Source organism: Cetorhinus maximus, chromosome 30 (genome assembly GCF_964194155.1).
Source record: "Cetorhinus maximus chromosome 30, sCetMax3.hap1.1, whole genome shotgun sequence".
Taxonomy (NCBI): Eukaryota; Metazoa; Chordata; class Chondrichthyes; order Lamniformes; family Cetorhinidae; genus Cetorhinus; species Cetorhinus maximus.
In genome coordinates, this window is record NC_135908.1 from 4,086,154 (window position 1) to 4,104,157 (window position 18,004).

General features: G+C 42.5%; 1 protein-coding gene across 1 annotated transcript in view; it reads left to right on the forward strand.

The window, feature by feature from the left end:
- Positions 1-18,004, forward strand: part of LOC144669929 (dual oxidase 2-like) — a 58,255-nt gene that overhangs the window by 24,968 nt on the left and 15,283 nt on the right. The window contains exons 16-25 of the mRNA XM_078532211.1: positions 348-541; positions 1,921-2,106; positions 3,253-3,478; positions 5,076-5,169; positions 6,682-6,857; positions 8,603-8,669; positions 10,182-10,250; positions 12,771-12,949; positions 15,413-15,643; positions 17,301-17,400. Coding sequence (XP_078388337.1) covers positions 348-541; positions 1,921-2,106; positions 3,253-3,478; positions 5,076-5,169; positions 6,682-6,857; positions 8,603-8,669; positions 10,182-10,250; positions 12,771-12,949; positions 15,413-15,643; positions 17,301-17,400 — 1,522 coding nt within the window. The remainder of the gene's footprint in view (positions 1-347; positions 542-1,920; positions 2,107-3,252; positions 3,479-5,075; positions 5,170-6,681; positions 6,858-8,602; positions 8,670-10,181; positions 10,251-12,770; positions 12,950-15,412; positions 15,644-17,300; positions 17,401-18,004) is intronic.

Sequence of the window (18,004 nt, forward strand, 5' to 3'; positions counted from 1 at the left end):
GCCATGATCTTACTGAATGGCAAAGCAGGCGCAAGGGGGCCGGATGGTCTACTCCTGTCCTAATTTTTATAATCTAATTCAATCTCACCTAGACAGGATGATATTCTTTTCTCCTATTCTGCATCGGTTTGTGGCTTTTATTCTGTTGATTTATATATAGATTGAGCTCAAAACAAACTGACTTTTAATTAAGTTGGCAGTGTCACCTCTTATAATGAAATGGAGCCTAAGAATGATCCACAAATCCTTTTGGATGTGTGATAACTTTTATCAAATTCCACTTTCTTAAAGTTGAGTTCTAAAATGATGTCTCAGGCACTTATCCTGTCTTCCATTTCTATCCCAAGCCTCTGAATGGCAAGGACCCAATGAGCCGCTCCGACCAGTCAATCTTTGCCTCGATGCCAAAACATGCATCAAAGTCCTGGATAGTAAACGGTCTCCCGTCCGCATCATTAACCTCACTAAGGACATGGATGTTATCAAATCAAACAATGATCAGGGGGTCTTGCTGCTTAAGGTTCCCAAGGAGTATGATCTGGTAAGTGGATGCACTGCTACCTCATGATGTCGAGTTGCAGTAATTCAACATCTTTTATCCACAATTTATTTACATAGAACAAATAGCACAGAAAGAGGCCATTCAGCCCATCTGATCCATGCCAGTGTTTATACTCCACAGGAGCCTCTTCCCATCTTAATTCATCTTACCTTATCAGCATATCCTTCTATTCCTTTCTCCCTCATGTACTTGCCTGGCTTCTGCTTAAAAGCATTTACACTATTCACTTCAACTACCAATATGGTCATAAGTTCCACATTCTCTGGGAAAAGAAGGTTCTCCTGAATTACTTATTGGGTTTATTAATGACCATCTTATATTTATGGCCTCTAGTTTTAGTCTCGATACAAATGGAAACATCTTCTCCATATCTAGCCTATCAAAGCCCTTCAGAATTTAAAAACCTCTATTAGAGTGCCCCCCAGCCTTCTCTTTCCTATGGGAAGGAACTCCAGTCTGCACAGCCATTGTTTCTGATATCAGTTTGATATGTGACAGATAATATTCACACCACATAAATGCCAGGTTGGGCCATCTCCAACAAGAGAGAATCTAACCATGGCCCCTTGATATTCTATGGCATTACCATCGCTGAATCCTCCACTATCAGCTTCCTGGGGGTTACTATTGATCAGAAACTGAACTGGACTGGCCATATAAATACTGTGGCTACAAGGGCAGGTCAGAGACTGGGAATTCTGAGGCGAGTAACTCCCCAAAGCCTGTCCACCATCTCAAGTTAGGAATTTGATGGAATACTCTCCACTTGCCTGGATGAGTGCAGCTCCCACAACACTCAAGAAGCTTGACACCATCCAGGGAAAAGCAGTCCGCTTGATTGGTACCCCATCCACAAACAATCAATTTGTCCATCTCCGATGTGCAATGGCAGCAGTGAGCGTACCACATGGACTGCAGCCATTCAAGGAGGTGGCTCACCACCAACTTCTCAAAGACAGTTAGGGGTGAGCAACAAATGTTCACCTTGCCAGTGATGCCCACGTCCCTTGAAAGAATAAAAAAAGACTGTGCTTAACAATCTTGTTTGTACTTTTTCAATGGCTCTTGTATACCTACAACAGGTATCCAGAACTGCATACCCCACAGACATTGCCTGAACACTGATTAGGGCATTCATAATATTGTTTCCTTGCTTTTATATTCAATGTGCCCAGATGTAAATTCCTACTCCATGCTCACGATGGTTGGAACTTATGACTAAACTCCTCCCTCTCCATTATAATTATAGAGGTACACCCCCAGTCTTTCACGCATCCATCACAGCACAGGCCAATGATACAAGGCAGTCAATGTCCAGCACGACAATGCTATTGATTTATTTTTTTGCCTTCTGTTAGGTATTGTTCTTTGATACAGAAGAGGATCGCCATGAATTCATTGAACAGCTGAGAGTGCACCTAGAGGGCAATGGGACACGATTGTGCCTGACAGAAATGAATCAGAAAACAATCTTAAAAGAAGCAGTTACTAAACAGCAACGAAGCAAGATTTTGGATACGTTTTTCCGGCGAGTGTTTGCACAGGTACGAAGGAAATTGCGGAATATGAAATGCACCTTGTCATTTTAGGTTCCTTCCATTATGAAGACATACTCATTCTGCAGAAGGCTTCAGCAGGAGCCCATAGTCCCCATACCGATTGTTCACTGTTTCCTTGCCCTAGACAGCAAGGGTGTGAGAGTATCGTGAGTGAGTTTGTTTGCCTTCACAATGTCCACATACATGAACTTTAAAGGACAGGGTCTCAATGGACAAGGACCAGCAGTAAGGCTCTGGATGACTTCCCCCAGCAACTGCCTCCACCACCATCCTCTCCCACTTCACTCTGCCTTTCTGAGATCAAACTGTACCACCTTGTCTCTTAACTCTGGAGACTAGAGCCTACAATTCCGGTTCGCACTCCCATTGCGGTATAGAGGAGGTGACTTGGCACCGCTTTGAAGAAGAGCAGGGGAGCTCTCCCTGGTGTCCTGGGCCAGTACCAACATCACTGAAGCAGATTCTCTGGTCATTATCACATTGCTGTTTGTGGGAGCTTAGAATCATAGAATAATACAGCAAAGAAGGAGGTCATTCAGCCCATCAAGTCTGTTCCAGCTCTTTTGATGAGCAATCCAAATAGTCCCACTCCCCTGGTCTTAATATCCCTGCAATTTTTCTCCTTCAAATATTTATCCAATTCCCTTTTGAAAATTACTATTGAATCTGTATCCATCTGCTCTCCATATCATAGTCACTCATTACATAAATGTTTTTTCTCATATCACCTCTGGTTCTTTTGCCAATCACCTTAAATTGGTGCACACTGGTTATCAACCCATCAGCCATTGGAATCAGTTTCTCTTTACTTTACTTTAAACCCTTCAGGGTTTTAAACACCCCAATCAAATCTCCTCTTAGCCTTCTCTGCTGTCAAGAGAACATCCCCAGCTTCTCCGGCCCTTCCTCATAACTGAAGTCCCTAGAACAATTCTAGTAAATCTCTTCTGTACCCTCCCAAAAGCGTTCGCATCCTTCCTGAATTGTGTGCTGTGCACAAAGCGGCTACCGCATTTCCTACAAGAGTGGCTACAATTTTAAAAAGTACCTCATTGGCTGTGAAGCTTTTTGCAATGTCCTGAGTTCATAAAAGGTGCTATATCAATTTTTTTTTTGTGAATCTACTCCTAGGTTCTGGAAATTGACAGATCCGATGCTGGGGATTTCAACACGGAAATCTCACGGAAGACAAAAGAGTCCCTGAATTGCGAGCTGACCCGTGTGGAGTTTGCCGATGCGCTGGGATTAAAGTATGATTCCATGTTTGTGGAGCAGATGTTTTTGCTGGCAGACAAGGATGGGAATGGTTACTTGTCCTTCCGAGAGTTCCTCGATATTTTAATCATATTCATGAAAGGTGAATGGGAAATATCGCTTTTTAAAAATTTATTGCATCCCATGGAGATTGGCCACAATGAAATTGTCAAACATACGTTCACAAACCACTGCTTCCTGCTAAATGTGCATGACATTATATTCGAAATTAACTTTCCAAAAATGAATTTGCACAGATTGCCAAATAATTACTGTTCTACCACACTATGCACTGCATCAAATGTAGAACAGATTGCCAGAAAATGTAATTAATTCAGAGTCAGTTGATAGCTTTAAATAAGAATGAGATCATTACCTGTTGGTAAAGAGGATTGAGGGTTCTAGATATTAATCAGTTTGATTCACATGAAGTTGGGAAGGGAGTACTGAAATCTTGGGTTGGGGAAGCATCCATGGGGGCTGTGTAAGGTTTGCACTTCAGAATCACAGAATTATTAAAGCAGAGAAGGGGGCCATTCTGCCTGTCATGTCTGCACCAGTTGTCCGAATGAGCAATGCACCTCGTGCCATTCCCCCCCACCATTTTCCTGCATATTCTTCCTTTTCAGGTAATAATCCAATTCCCTCTTGAGTGCTTCAGTTGAACCTGCCTCCATCACACTCTCAGGCAGTACATTCCAGATCCTAACCACTAGCTGTGTGAAAAAATATTCTCCTCATGCTTCCATTGCCTCCCTTGCCAATTACCTTAAATCTGTTCCCTCTCATTCCTGATCCTCCCAACAGTGGGAACAGTTTATCGACTCTGTCCAGGGCCCTCATGATTTTGAATACCTCTATCAAATCTCCTCTCAACTTTCTCTTCTCCAAGGAAAACAGTCCCAACTTCTCCAATCTATCTATGTAACTGAAGTTCTTCATCCCTGGAACCATACTCGTGAATCTTTTCTGCACCGTCTCTAATGCCGTCACATCTTTCCTAAATTGTGGTGCCCAGAACTGGACTTGATGGGCTAAATGGCCTGTTCTTTTTCCAAGCTCTCTTATGTTCTTGTGTTCTATCACAGGGTTACCAATACATGATTAGGTTGCCTGATATAGAATCAGACTGAATATGGGTGGGGTAAGATCTTGGGGAGCTGTGCTCAACGTGTTATATTCTGTCAATGGCTCAGGTTCCCTCCAGTTTTCAAACAGGATATGTAAACATGTAGAAAATTACATTTAAATGTTCCTCAATTTATCAGCGTTGAAAAAAACTTTTGCATTTTGTTATTTAGCCTTAATGTTGCTCAATAAAAGTATGAAACACCTGAGGAGTACTATTACATTCAAAGGGAAGATGATTGGAAATTCAACTCTTAACTGAAGAGGAGGTTTACACATCCATGCGGTATAAACTCATAAAATACAAACAAGCAGGAAAGAGTCCCAACCTGAATTTGGTTCTGAGTGCAATCCCCTTTACTTTGCTTAATTAAAAAATAATTTGTGGATACTCAGGTTCTGCAATGACTTGGAGGATTCTGCCCCAAATATCCTGCTTTTGCTCAGTGTCAAATTTCCTTTGTTAACACTCTTGTGACGTTTTACTGCGTCAAAGGTGCTAGAGAAAACCAGGCTGTTGTCCTTTACTAATGTTTCATAAAAATAACCAATTATAATCATGTTGCCTGCAGGGTCATCTGAAGAGAAGTCAAAGCTCATGTTCCAGATGTATGATGTGGATGGAAATGGATTTCTGTCGAAAGAGGAATTCTCTATATTGTTAAGGTAAATGGGCATTTTTCAGACAACCTGAGGATCATCTTAGCTTGGTAAAGTGGATTGTTCTAAAACTCACACAAACGATGGCTGAATATTATTTTTGAGGTTCAAGAAAGGACCTTAAGACTGGCAAGTGTTGCCCTTCCTTTGCATCAAATAAAATGGCAGCCAATGGATCATTCAAATTCCTCTTCATTTAACTTTCTAGTTGTCTTCCTTCTATATATTTTCAGTCGTACTTCTTAAGGATTGTATTTTCTTCTGAAATAGGGCCAACATGAAGAGTCTTTTCACTTTAAATGCCTCTCGTTCACATGTGGAGATTCCTTGTGAGAATTCCAGCATTAAAAGTAAAATGATCTGCTGATGAACTTGAGCGTAGGAAGTGCTGAATGCCAAAGTTCCAGGACACCCCGTTGGAAGAAATGCAGATATGAATTGGCAAGACATGTTGGGTGATACCAATCTTGACTGTTAAAAGCTGGCCGGGGGTAGGAGGGTGACAGACTAAAGGGGTGAAGAGATCTACAGTTCCAAGATTCAGGGAAAGAGTAATTTGAAGTAGAAGATAATTATTATAATGAAACTTGATCGCAACAAAGTGAGGTCTGAAGTAACCTGCACGTAAAATAGCAAATTAGGAAAGTGCAAGGAATAAGAGAGTAAAGTTCAGACAAGTAATAACAATATTAATAAAGGTCCAGAAATGGTGCATCTGGTGATGAATTGGACTTTTTAACTTCACCTGTCAGGTAGCATTATATTTTCAGGAAAGTCTCAGCCAAAATTTTCCCTCATGGTCCATGGCTAGGATTTTGTCGGTTCAATGGGGATCTTATCCATTGTTCGGAGTTCCACAGTGGAGCTGGCCCAATGGAATCAAGAGCCCTTCAGGCACTTAAGTGATCACCATCGGGCCCTCCCACAATTAAGGTCACTGGCCGTGGAAATCCTACTCATCAGGAGCAGGGGCCGGCAGCTCTTCATGATGCCAGTGCCAGCAAGCCCGGTGGCTGCTGGCAGCAATGCACCCAACAGAGGCCCAGGATCGCCAAGGGACCCCAGGCCAAAGGTGAGAAATGGGGGTCACGGGGTGGAGGTCAAGGCAGGGAGTGGGTGGGAGATTGTCTTTCAGTGGCCGCCCCGCTGTCTGATGCCAAGTTGGTCGGTCTGGCACACAGTGAACCCGAAGGACCCACACAGCTCCACCAGGAGGTGGCTGGCAAACGTGACAGGGTTTGCTGGATGGTCTTCTGAGGGTGTGGGAAAACTCTGAGGCTTCCATTTAATCCCTGAGCCACCACTGAATTGCAGTGGGCTCAGAGACAACACTTAAATGAGTCTCCAGTTAATATCCACCATAACCAACCCCTAATTGGTGGACAGTTAACAATTTTCTGTTTAAAAAATTATCCCGTGTTTTCACATTTACATTTTTATTTTTGCTAATGGTGTCTTGATAGTAAACCAGATTTCACTCTAGTTGACGCAAGCATAATTCACTCTTTATTCCTGTAGGTCCTTTATTGAGATCTCCAATAATTGCTTATCAAAGGCACAGGCAGAAGAGGTCATGGATTCACTCTTCAAGGAGGCAGGATTCCAGGACAAGGAAGACTTAACCTGGGAGAATTTTCATTACTTATTCCGAGATCATGGTGATGACTTGGAGCTTGCTCAGCTAAATGTGAAAGGTCAGTGACCCTGTTTGAAAGGAGTAGATGATGAATGAGCAATCTAGACACCAAGCACAGATAGCTTCTGAGTTCCTGATCTCGGTCTTGCTGCACAGATTGGTGACGAAGCACATGCCCGGTGTCTCCTTGATGAATGTTTGCTCACTGGGCTGTTCTGTAGCAGCTTTTGGAACAAATCACCCATTTGCCTTCTCAGTCACTGCTCGTGTATGAGGCAGCAAGCTTAGCAATTAAAAGATATGATTCTGCCTCTTCTGCAACCCTGATTTTCATCGCTCCTCCATTGGTGGCTGAATCTTCAGCTGCCCAAGCCCTAAACTCTGCAATTCTCTCCTTAAACCTCTCCATTTCTCCACGTCTCTCCTCCTTTATGTTGCTCCGTAAAACCTACCTTTCACTAAGCTTCTGATCACCGTTCCTAATAGCTCCTTTTGTAGCTCAGAGTACTAAAGGTTCCTAGCCTCTTCATTTGAGCGATATCAGATAAAATTTGACAATGTTAAAAGTGCTATATAAATGGAAGTTGTTATATATGATCTTATCATATAATGAAGGGCAAAAATGTTAACCTTGTTACCAAAGTTCCCTCTAAACTGCTTGGCCATGCACAAGAGAGAAAAAATAGAAAATGCTGGAAAAACTTAGCAGGTCTGACAGCATCTGTGGAGAGAAAAACAGAGTTTACGCTTCAAGTCCACATGACCCTTCTTCAGAGCTACTGAAGAAGGGTCATAGCTCTGAAGGAGGGACTCGAAACATCAGCTCTGTTTTTCTCCCCACAGATGCTGTCAGACCTGCTGAGTCTTTCCAGCATTTTCTGTTTATCTTTCAGATTTCCAGCATTCGCAGTATTTTGCTTTTATTATGGCCATGCACAAGTTGGCTCCTTTAAGTTAACACAGGTGCATGGCCACGCAAAAAAATGTGAAGGATTGCGCACTTAAATAAATTGGCCTCACACCACCAAAGAACAATATAAGATAAATTACTTGCTAAGCAGAATTATATAGAACACGCAGCACAGAAGCAAGCCATTTAGTACAACCGATCTGCAATGGCATCTATGATTCACATGAGCCCCACGCCTCCCTCCTCTCCTCACCTAACACTCTCATCATATTCTTCTATCCTTTTCTTTTCCATGTGCTTATCTAGTTTCTATTTAAATGTAATTGGCTTCAACCAGGAGATAGCAATTTTCACATTCTCATTGCTTTTTAGTTGAAAGAATTTTCTCCTAAATTGCCAATAGGATTTATTAGTGAATATTGTTGAAAAGAGAGATATGTTGCTGAAGCTTTTCATCTTGCACTCATCAGGACAAATGCAAGAAAACCAAATTTCAAACGATCATTTACGTTTGTCCTGATGAGTGCAAGATGAAAAGCTTTAGCATCATGTCTCTTTTTCAGCAATATACAAGTTCTGTTCTACTGACGAACTATTAGTGACTATCTTTATATTTATGGCTATACGTTGGTCATTCATTGTGTGAAGAAGAATTGCCCAATATCAATCCAAAAGTTTCCTCTTGCTAATTTGTAACCCCTATCCTTGAATCATTACCAAAATGGAGGTAGTGTTTCAGACTTATTTCTTCTATACTGTTTCGGTTTCATTTATCTTTAATGAGATCCTTATAGTTGTCTACTTTTGGTCGTAAAGCCCAATTCTCTTTCCTTTCCTTGTATACAAGTCATTATATCCAGATGTCTATCTGATATTGTCTTCTGCTCTTTCAGGCATGGATATCCGAGAGAAATCAAACAAGCAGCACAGAGTCTCTTTCCTCAAAGCAAACCCATACAAGTGAGTAAATATTTCAAGTTTACTATACTGTCACTTCATTCCCTGCAGCCATTGGAGAGGCAAAAAAAAAGAGAAAAGTACCAGGGCCCATAGTGGAAAAAATGCTCAGGAAAATTCATCTGCGACCACCAAATAATATATCATTTGAAGTGGTAACATTTTTTGAGATTGTCATGGGTGGGGTTGGGTGGTGGACCTTCTTTCCATTTTGGTCACTCAAAGCCTTCATCAAACACTCCCAGGCTGTGCACGTGGTCAGAGTACAAAGGTCAAAATGGCCTCTTCTCTGCCAGAATTGTGGTTGCAACACGCTTTCCCGGACCATCTTCTCTATTTCCCACGTCTGCCCGCCTCACCAACTTACTGCCTGAGGTCGCCGACCCGGTGCCAATTTCAGCCAAGCTGACCCTGCGGTGGCCAAGACTCACTGAGAATTAGGTTGGAGCGAAAACAGCAAATGCTGGAAAAACTCAGCAGGTCTGGCGGCATCTGTAGAGAGAGAGAAACAGAGTTAACGTTTTGAGTCCGTATGACTTCTTCAGAGCTGTGAAGAAGGGTCATACGGACTCGAAACGTTAACTCTGTTTCTCTCTCCACAAATGCTGCCTGACCTGCTCAATTTTTCCAGCATTTCAGATTTCCGGCATCAGCAGTATTTTGCCTTTATCTAAGAATTAGGTTGGCTCTTTTCTAAATAGTAATACATTTTTTAATATTACTAGTTGGCCTGAGAAAGGGCAGTGACAAGTCTTCTCTTTGACCTGCCTCAGTCTGTGTGGCTCCCACAATAGAAGATAGGAATAGCAATCAGCCATTCAGCCTCTCGAGCTCGTTCCTCCATTTAATTAAATCATGGCTGATCTGTATCTTAACTCCATCTATACAACTTAGCTCCATAAAGATCTATCAATGGGGTTAGGTCAGGAATTCCAGAATATTGATTTTGCATTTTATTAGTCTGAGACAGATCGAAACCTTAGGTGTTGGTGAGCCAGTTAAATATTAACATATTCTGACACAGGCAACGAGGTCTCTTCTGCTGGCTGGAGAGCTAGTGAAAACCCCATATTTCCTCCTTTGGGGAATGCTGAATTCCGTGTCCATCAAGCATTAATTGCCCACGTTAGAGCCTCAGTTGTTGGTGGGGCAGGAAGGCTGTCCATGAGCCTTCAGCCCAGACTTAAACCAGGCAGAGGCACAAGGCCCCTGCCCACAATCCACCCCCCCCAACCTGATTAAATGAGACCCGCCTCCAAACTTGTCTCGGTGATGGGAGGGGAGGGCTGTTTAATGAACAGAAAAACAGGCGCATCGTGTTAGGAGAGACTCAGACAATTGATCTGCTTAATCCGTAAGCTCGTGGTACACCTAGTCCTCCAAGCTCAGCTTAGAATTTTCGACACTTGCCCCCATCTCTGGATGGTGATGGTACTCTGGCATTTCGCTTCTGGATGAAACAGACTCTCCTGAGCCTCATGAATAATATTCTTGTTCTCTACTTATACCCAAAAGGACCATGCATGAATCTGCTGTGGAACAAGTTGGACAAGAGTTTCGATATCGAGACAGACTGAACAAGAAGTAAGACCTCATGTTATGTGCTGTTTAATTTTGTGTGCGGTCTGTCTGAGTACAGTGGGAGTGAAGAGTTTTTGGCAGATGTATAGCACTATTTCTGACCTCAAAAATCCACCCCAATGTAAAATACAACTGAGGTTTAATCTTCTGCCTCCTGTGCTATTTTAGCTGGTTACGATATGTGATGAGTATTTGAGATAACTGAATTCAATGAATCTAATCTTTTGTGGGTGGGCATCAGAAAAATGATCATTGTCAGCTCAACTGGTTCACGTGTGTCCACTGGAGAATGGAACACGTCACTCCTACATGTTCCAGTCTACCTGTGAGTTCCACGATTGGTTAACAAGGCATTCAGTTACACAAACCAAAATAGTGAAAGATGGCAGAGCAAACAGCCTAGGTAATACCTCATCCTTGGAGCAGATTTAGAAAAAAAATGCATCTTCACTGGACATTGTTTCCTCACTATGATCATGTTCTTTTGCCATGTATCAGTGATAGGATTTAATGTAATTCCAGTGACTGTAAGTTCGACTTTTCTATTGGGCTGGATGTACCTGAACAACACACCTAAAAATTCAAGGTTTTCCCTAAATGACTGTCTACTTGTAAAGTATCAGGGCACAAGTTGACTCATGCCTGGGCAGAGGCAGTTATTTGCCTATTGGCCAAGTTCACAAGGCTGAGTTTTGAGCGAGGTGGCAGATTTAGAAAAAGGAAGGTGTCAACTTGCAATCAGCGGTATCCCTCACTTGCTCCAGTAACAAATGGTTTCATGAAGGTCCAAGTTTTTGCACGTCTCCATCTCTCCGACTGTTTCCCAATTTCAGCCTATCAGTGAATCTCCCTGAGGAAGGTGACAACGGATCTTGAAGTGTTATTAGTGTTGTTAATGTTGTAACTTTCTTGTTTTCCATTTTGGGGAGTCATGTGTCATTGCCATTTTCTTGCCTATGGTCATCAGAGTGAAATTGTCCTCAAGGCCGAACCCCATACTCACAGGGCTAAGGAACACAATATCAGCAAAGTAGTATAGTGACATTGTCACTAGGACTAGTGTTCCAGAGACCCAGTTTGAATCCTACCACGGCAGATGGAGAAATTTAAATTCAATAAAAATCTGGAATTAAAAGTCTGATGATGACCATGAAACCATTGCCAATTGTTGTAAAATCCCATTAGTTTCACTAGCTAGAGAAGGAAATCTGCTGTCCTTACCTGGTCTGGCCTACATGTGATTCCAGACCCACAGCAATGTGGGACTCTTAAATGTTCCCTGAGCAAGGCAATTAGGGATGGGCAATAAATGCTGGTCTAGCCAGCGATGCCCACACCCCATGAATGAATAAATAAAAGAGCTAGCCTAGAACTCAAGAGATGGGAGAGATATTCCTTCTGATACAGCCTCATAAAGTGAGAATTAGATAGTTCCTGGAAAAAAGAGAGTGCCTCTTAATTGGGTGCCAGACTCTTGCCCGAGGGTAAGTTTCTTTTTAACATACAAAATGGTGACAGAGAGTCTTCAGAAACTCACTCCCCAGGGTCAGTTCATGGTGTGAGCCTGCACATGCAATGTGACAGGTGACACATGAAAACCGAAAGGGTTCACACAGCAGTTAGCAGTATTGAGACATAACCATGTCCAAAATTTGTGGCAACAGAAATTGAGAATTATGGACAATAAATGGAAAACTGATGTTTGAAGGAATTTACAGATTGGAATTGTATATAACTATTAAGTGCCTGAAGGTTCTGGGACCATAGTTAATGGAGAGAGTGGACGCATTTCCCACCAGCAGCTTGTGAAATCGGTCAGCACCCCATTTTTGTTTTAAATTCTGACATGCTGATCTGCCTACCTTCGCTGTCAAGAGAATGTGTCTGGAAGGGTTCTCTGGCTACAGTGCCAACTCCACCTATTAACCCTCTCTGAGGTTTTAGTGGAACTGTTGCTTTCAGAAAGACCTCAAAAGTGACACTCAGATCTCCCACATTTTGCTTTATCTCTTTGGCTCTTTGCGAGCCCTCAATTCGCTCCGCAATCCTCAAGACGGCTGTGCCCTTGCAGTGGCCAAGCAGAACTTGCTAAATTTTAGACCCTAAATATTCCCTTGTCGAACTGTTCTGGAACAGAGCAGTAAGGAACTACGTTACCCTCAGTCTACCCCCTGGGGTATAGCGAGGGAAAATCAGCCAAGCTTCCTTCTCCCGATTGTTATCCAGTTATGTCTGCTACAAATGCATGGGCGGTTACATCAGGTGAGAAAGGAATCAGGCACAGTCCACCCAGAGTTGAATAGCCCAGTGACGTTCACCGCCTAGGCTTAGTCATGGGGGAATAGTCCATCTGGGGAAAGGCAGCCAGCAATCATGTAACTATATCCATCTATGAGTCAGAGCTTGAGGAGATGGGGCAAAAAGTGAGGTGGTGGGGGGTTGCTGTGGGGGTCCATGGAGGAGACAAGCAATGCAAATCAATACATGAGTGTTAATAAAATGGTATTTTGCAACTCCTTGTAGATCTCCTCACCACCGCCCTAGACCCTACACAGAAGCAAAACGGGAGAAGTATAACCGGAGCAAAGTGCACCAGAAAGTTCAACAGTTCAAACGTTTCATTGAGAACTATCGGCGGCACATAGTTTGTGTTATGATCTTTTATGGTATAGCAGCCGGTGTGTTTGTGGAACGAGCCTATCGTAAGTACCATGAAAGTCTCTCCCTATGTCTTGTTAGGACGACTTGGAGTTTGCTACTCCATGCAGTGGTTGAGGCAAATAGCAAAGATGCATCGAAGGGGAAGCTAAGTAACTACATGAGGAAGAAAGGGCATGTTGACGGGGTTACATAAAGTAGGGTGAGAGGAGGCTTGTCTGGAGCATAAACACCAGTATAGACCAATGGGGCCAAATGGCCTGTTTCTGTGCTGTAAAATTTTATGTAAGATTTGATTCCTGATCACAGTTTCTCCATTGAGGAGAAACTTCTTTAGCCAGAGAGTGGTGAATCTATGGAATTCATTGCCATAGAAGGCTGTGGTGGCCAGGTCATTGAGTGTATTTAAGACCGAGATAGATAGGTTCTTGATTGGTAAGGGGATCAAAGGCTATGGGGAGAAGGCGGGAGAATGGGGTTGAGAAACTTATCAGCCATGATTGAATGGAGGAGCAGACTCAATGGGCCGAATAGCCTAATTTCTGCTCCTATGTCTTATGGTCTTATTTTCTCTGTCCGTTCTTGTATTGGGGATAGATAGCTGATCTTCTATAGGAGTTTATGGATTGTCTGGGGGAGTCTGTAGTGCAATTGTGATGTTCGGATGCTCTGTTTAACATGGCCTGACCCTTTAAGGTCAATAACACAAGTAATCACCATGGGCTTGTGGGGGAGAAGAGATGGTGGTCTAAGTGTATATGTCCATAGGTCAACCCGAGGGAAGTTTCTATTGATTGGCATCCTCCTGAATTCCGCCCTTCAGAGAGTCCGGGCTGTTGAAATTAGAAAAGAAAACAGAAGAGGATGGCTGTCCTTCTTACGACTTTGACACTATTGGTCTGTTGTGATCCCCATTGAGACCAATAACTTTTAAAAAGAAACTTAAACTTCCAAGTAATAGCTGAAAGGATAACATGACAGGATTTCACATTTTAAGACATTTGCTGTGGCAAACAGGCTAGAAGCACTATTGACTAAATGCTATCTTTGTAGACAATTTGCACTTTAAACCACAAAACTGTACATTCCCCTTTTTCTATCAGCACAACTTTGCAGATATCTTTACACTATTCTTTAAGTAGACATTGAATTCTCCCGGAACCAGTCCAAGGTGATTCTTAGCTCCCGAGGGTTTACTTCTGTTCTTTTCCTTTCTCAACCTGGGCACTTTTAATCTCAGAACTGTCTTTCACAGTGAAGATTTTTTCCCCTGGAGATTCTTTCTCCAGCATCATCTTCCAGCCTCGTTTTAGCTCTCCATGAATTTAGTCATTTCAATCTGAGTATGAGCTCCCACCCGCTTTCCTGCATGGTGAACCACAGAGACTTTTGGCTTCTGGCTGCCCAACTCTCTAGGACCCTCTGTCTATGAGTTTTCAGGGATATCTTAGAAACCCTTCCCCTCTCCAAGTCCATCTCCATGGCAATGTGAATAACCTGGGCCTTATATCCAGGTAGAAATGCTGAGTAACTATCCTTGAGACCCCAACCCTCTTATATCTTGGAAGTAAATGGACAGTTTAAAGCATAACTATTTACAACCCGACATTCTCAGCACTTTGCTGGGGCTTTGGAGACTTTAAGTCTATCCACTGTTAGCACATAGGCTGCTGCCATTGTCTCCAAGTATGAATTTTCTTCCCAGTAAAAATCTAGGCTTCCTTTAATCTCTAACAATCAAACCACCCAGGAAGACTGCAAAATAGGTCATATGACCCTCTTCATTTTACCATAAAGACACAGTCCCAAAACATAGCAATCTTATAATTGTAACAAGTCTGATATTGGAATGTGACAAATGTGCTACTAATAGTGTTTAAGGTTGAGTCAAAGCATGTTGTATAAGTCTAATAAACAGTACAACATGTGAAACCAAAGGCATTATTTTCCTGCTATAATATTGATGTGTGTTCCCTTAAAACTACAATATCTGTGTGTGTGGGTATGAGTGTGTGTGTGTGTGTGTTACAGTTCACTCAGGGAGTCTGTGTTGCTGTGGCAACAAGCACTTTTTTTTACATGCATGTTGCAGTCTGGAGCTATGGATAGGGATGGTAGAGGCTCTAAAATTCTTTCCATTCTACAATGTCTAATTGATGTTAAATCAACGAAGATTGGTGACGAGCTTGCAGATATTGTGGATCCAGTTTTTTTCTGTTCTGGGAGTTTTTTGTAGATTGCTCAAGGCAGCTGATGTTCCTTGATGAATTCGGCAGTGTGAGATGTCTGAAGGATGATGGACAGAAAGTGTATGTATGTATTAAATCCTGCATTTCATTATTCTTCAATGTATCTTTGTATGATGAGCAAGTAGCTCCTACTGCAGTGGAATTTGAAATTGTGATGCCTGGTCCTCTCTAACCGATTTATTTGAAGCTAGCAATCTACTCAAATGCAGTCTGTATCCTTAATCATCTTCATGAGGTTTGCTTTTCTCTTTTGTCCAGACTATGCAATTGGCGCAGAGACCACTGGAATCCCACAAAATACGTACGTCGGCATTATCGTATCCCGTGGATCAGCAGCAACTATCTCCTTCATGTATGCCTACATCCTCCTTACGATGTGTCGCAATCTCATCACGTTCCTGCGTGAAACCTTCCTCAACCGTTACATTCCCTTCGACGCTGCTGTGGACTTCCATCGTTGGGTTGCAATGTCAGCTGCCGCACTTTCAAGTTAGTTCACTTTCATTGTGCTACTGCTAGGATCGTCTTACGTTTGTACCGAGAGTCCATCATGGTGTGTTAGCTACAAGAACGTTATCTTCCTGTAATTCATGGATTGAAAGAGGGCTTTGAAAGGAGCAGTGGTGATCAATTGTATTTAAGGGGAAGCTGCATAAGAAAGAAAAAAGAATATTGCTGAAAAGAGAGACATACTCTCTAAAATGACATACTGCCAACCACACAATTAAGAAAAGTTGTGTATAAATTTCATTGCTGGTGTGATGCCAGGTCTGTAGGCCATATGTTCCAACGATTGGCTTATCATATCAAACACATTCCTTCAGTTGTTCGTAACAGGCAGAGTACAGACCGTACCCACCCAGCCCGTGCTTGCAAAACCCAAAACAAAATGTCTACTGTTAGATGTGATTCTGCAATTGGGCAGCACTTGCTGAACAATCCTGAGTGTGCTAATAGCTACACTAACAACCGATTTAAGATAATCAGTTGAGCTCGTAACATAGTTCACTTACGCTTGCTAGAAGCAACATACTTTCATACACAGAGACCCACTCTCTGCAAATAAAAGGAATATGTTCAAGCCTTGCACCTTTCTTGAATTGCTGGGAGGTTGGGGAGCCCATAGTTCCCCATTGCTTTCTCCATGACAATACCCCAGTCAACCAGAATCGACTTGCCAACCAATCAGTACCCTTTTCTCCTGTAGTATGAATTGTTGTGATTGTTTGAAATTTGGTATTCTTGCATTTGCCTTGATCAGTGCAAAATGAAAAGCTTCAGCAGCATATCCCTCTTTTCAGTAATATTCAAGATCTGTACTACTAAGCAAAAGAGAAAAGAATACAAGGATATTATAGATAGGGTGAGATGCGGAGGCTCGGGGAGAGGACAAACACCAGCATAGACCAATTGGGCCAAATGCCTGTCTCTGTGTTGCACACGCTGTCTAATTATTCTGTTCCTTTAAGGCTGCAATATTGAAGTGTTGTAGAACCCTGTAGCCAATTACAGACTACTTGTTGTTACTGAGGGAAGATTAGAGATTAGTAAATGCTTTTTAACCACTTCAAAAGAAAGTGGCAAATGTGAATTTCCCACAGCTGGGATCGGAAGCCCAGTGGAGCTGGGTTAAATCTTGTCTCTAGTTGGGGGTTTCCTAATTAGATCCACCTTATTTAGAAGAAATCAAGGCTGTGGGGAGATTTCAGAATGATTCACTGTATTGAGAGACTTAGGGAAGACATTGAAAATGGTGTGAATTAAAAGAAGATCTGTTGTAGGGAGCAATGCCACCTACTGTCCCCACCGCCACCCCCACTCCCGCCCCCCTCCCCCTCCCCCCCACCATCGCTACACCCTACATAGCATTTACTGCTCAGAAATAGGTCAAATCCAGGGTTTATGATCCACACAAGTCCCTGCCCACCCTACTTCAACTAACCCTATCAACATATCCTTTTAAGCTGTTTGTGCCTTGACTGATACCTATGATGAAGATACTCATTTAGCTCAGCTATGCTGAAAATATGACAGCATATTACAGGGATATAGCATTACATTATATGTTATATTATTTATTATACTGTGAGAATGTTGTAAATAAAATGATCTGTAACTGTAGCGATGTTTCTCTTGATTTCCCCAGTTTTTCACAGTGCTGGACATGGAGTGAATGTCTACTCGTTCTGTGTCAGTTCCCTCAGCAGCCTTGCCTGCCTATTCCCCAGTGTGTTCATCGATGATGGGTAAGTTCCAGACTGCATCTCCCCGTTGCCAGGCAGGTGCGCACTTTGACCCTTGGAGAGCATTCGTTCAACTGACTTGGGTTTCAATGAATAGCCGAGTATTTATAACTGGCCAAGCAAGTGAGGAAGACAAACAGATAAAGGAGAGACACAGCATGCACAGTATGGGGCGGCATCAGTGTGCAGACGCATGGGACAAAGCTGTTATTGTAGAAAGATGGATTTGAGATCAAAGGAAGCCTTATAGTCCAGGCCCTCTCGTTGACTGGGCCCCTATTGGCAGTGCTATCTACTAGTTCAGTATTACTGATCTATACACGTCACTTAAATCTGGGGCATTCTCAGTCTAAGTCCTTATAATTAACAAGGAAATTATTCTTGGTTTTCTTTTTCAGACATCAACATACTTGATCTGCATGAGCTGTGAATGACAATTGAATGTCTCATTGCAGAAAATCTGGTTTCAGCAGAGCGAACCAGACTGGGTTACAATTCATATCAGTCACTGACGCTATCTAAAATATTGCTTAAAAAAGAGCTATGTCTAAGCTTTTCATTTTGCACTCATGAGGACACTCGTAAGAATACCAATATAAGGGGAAGA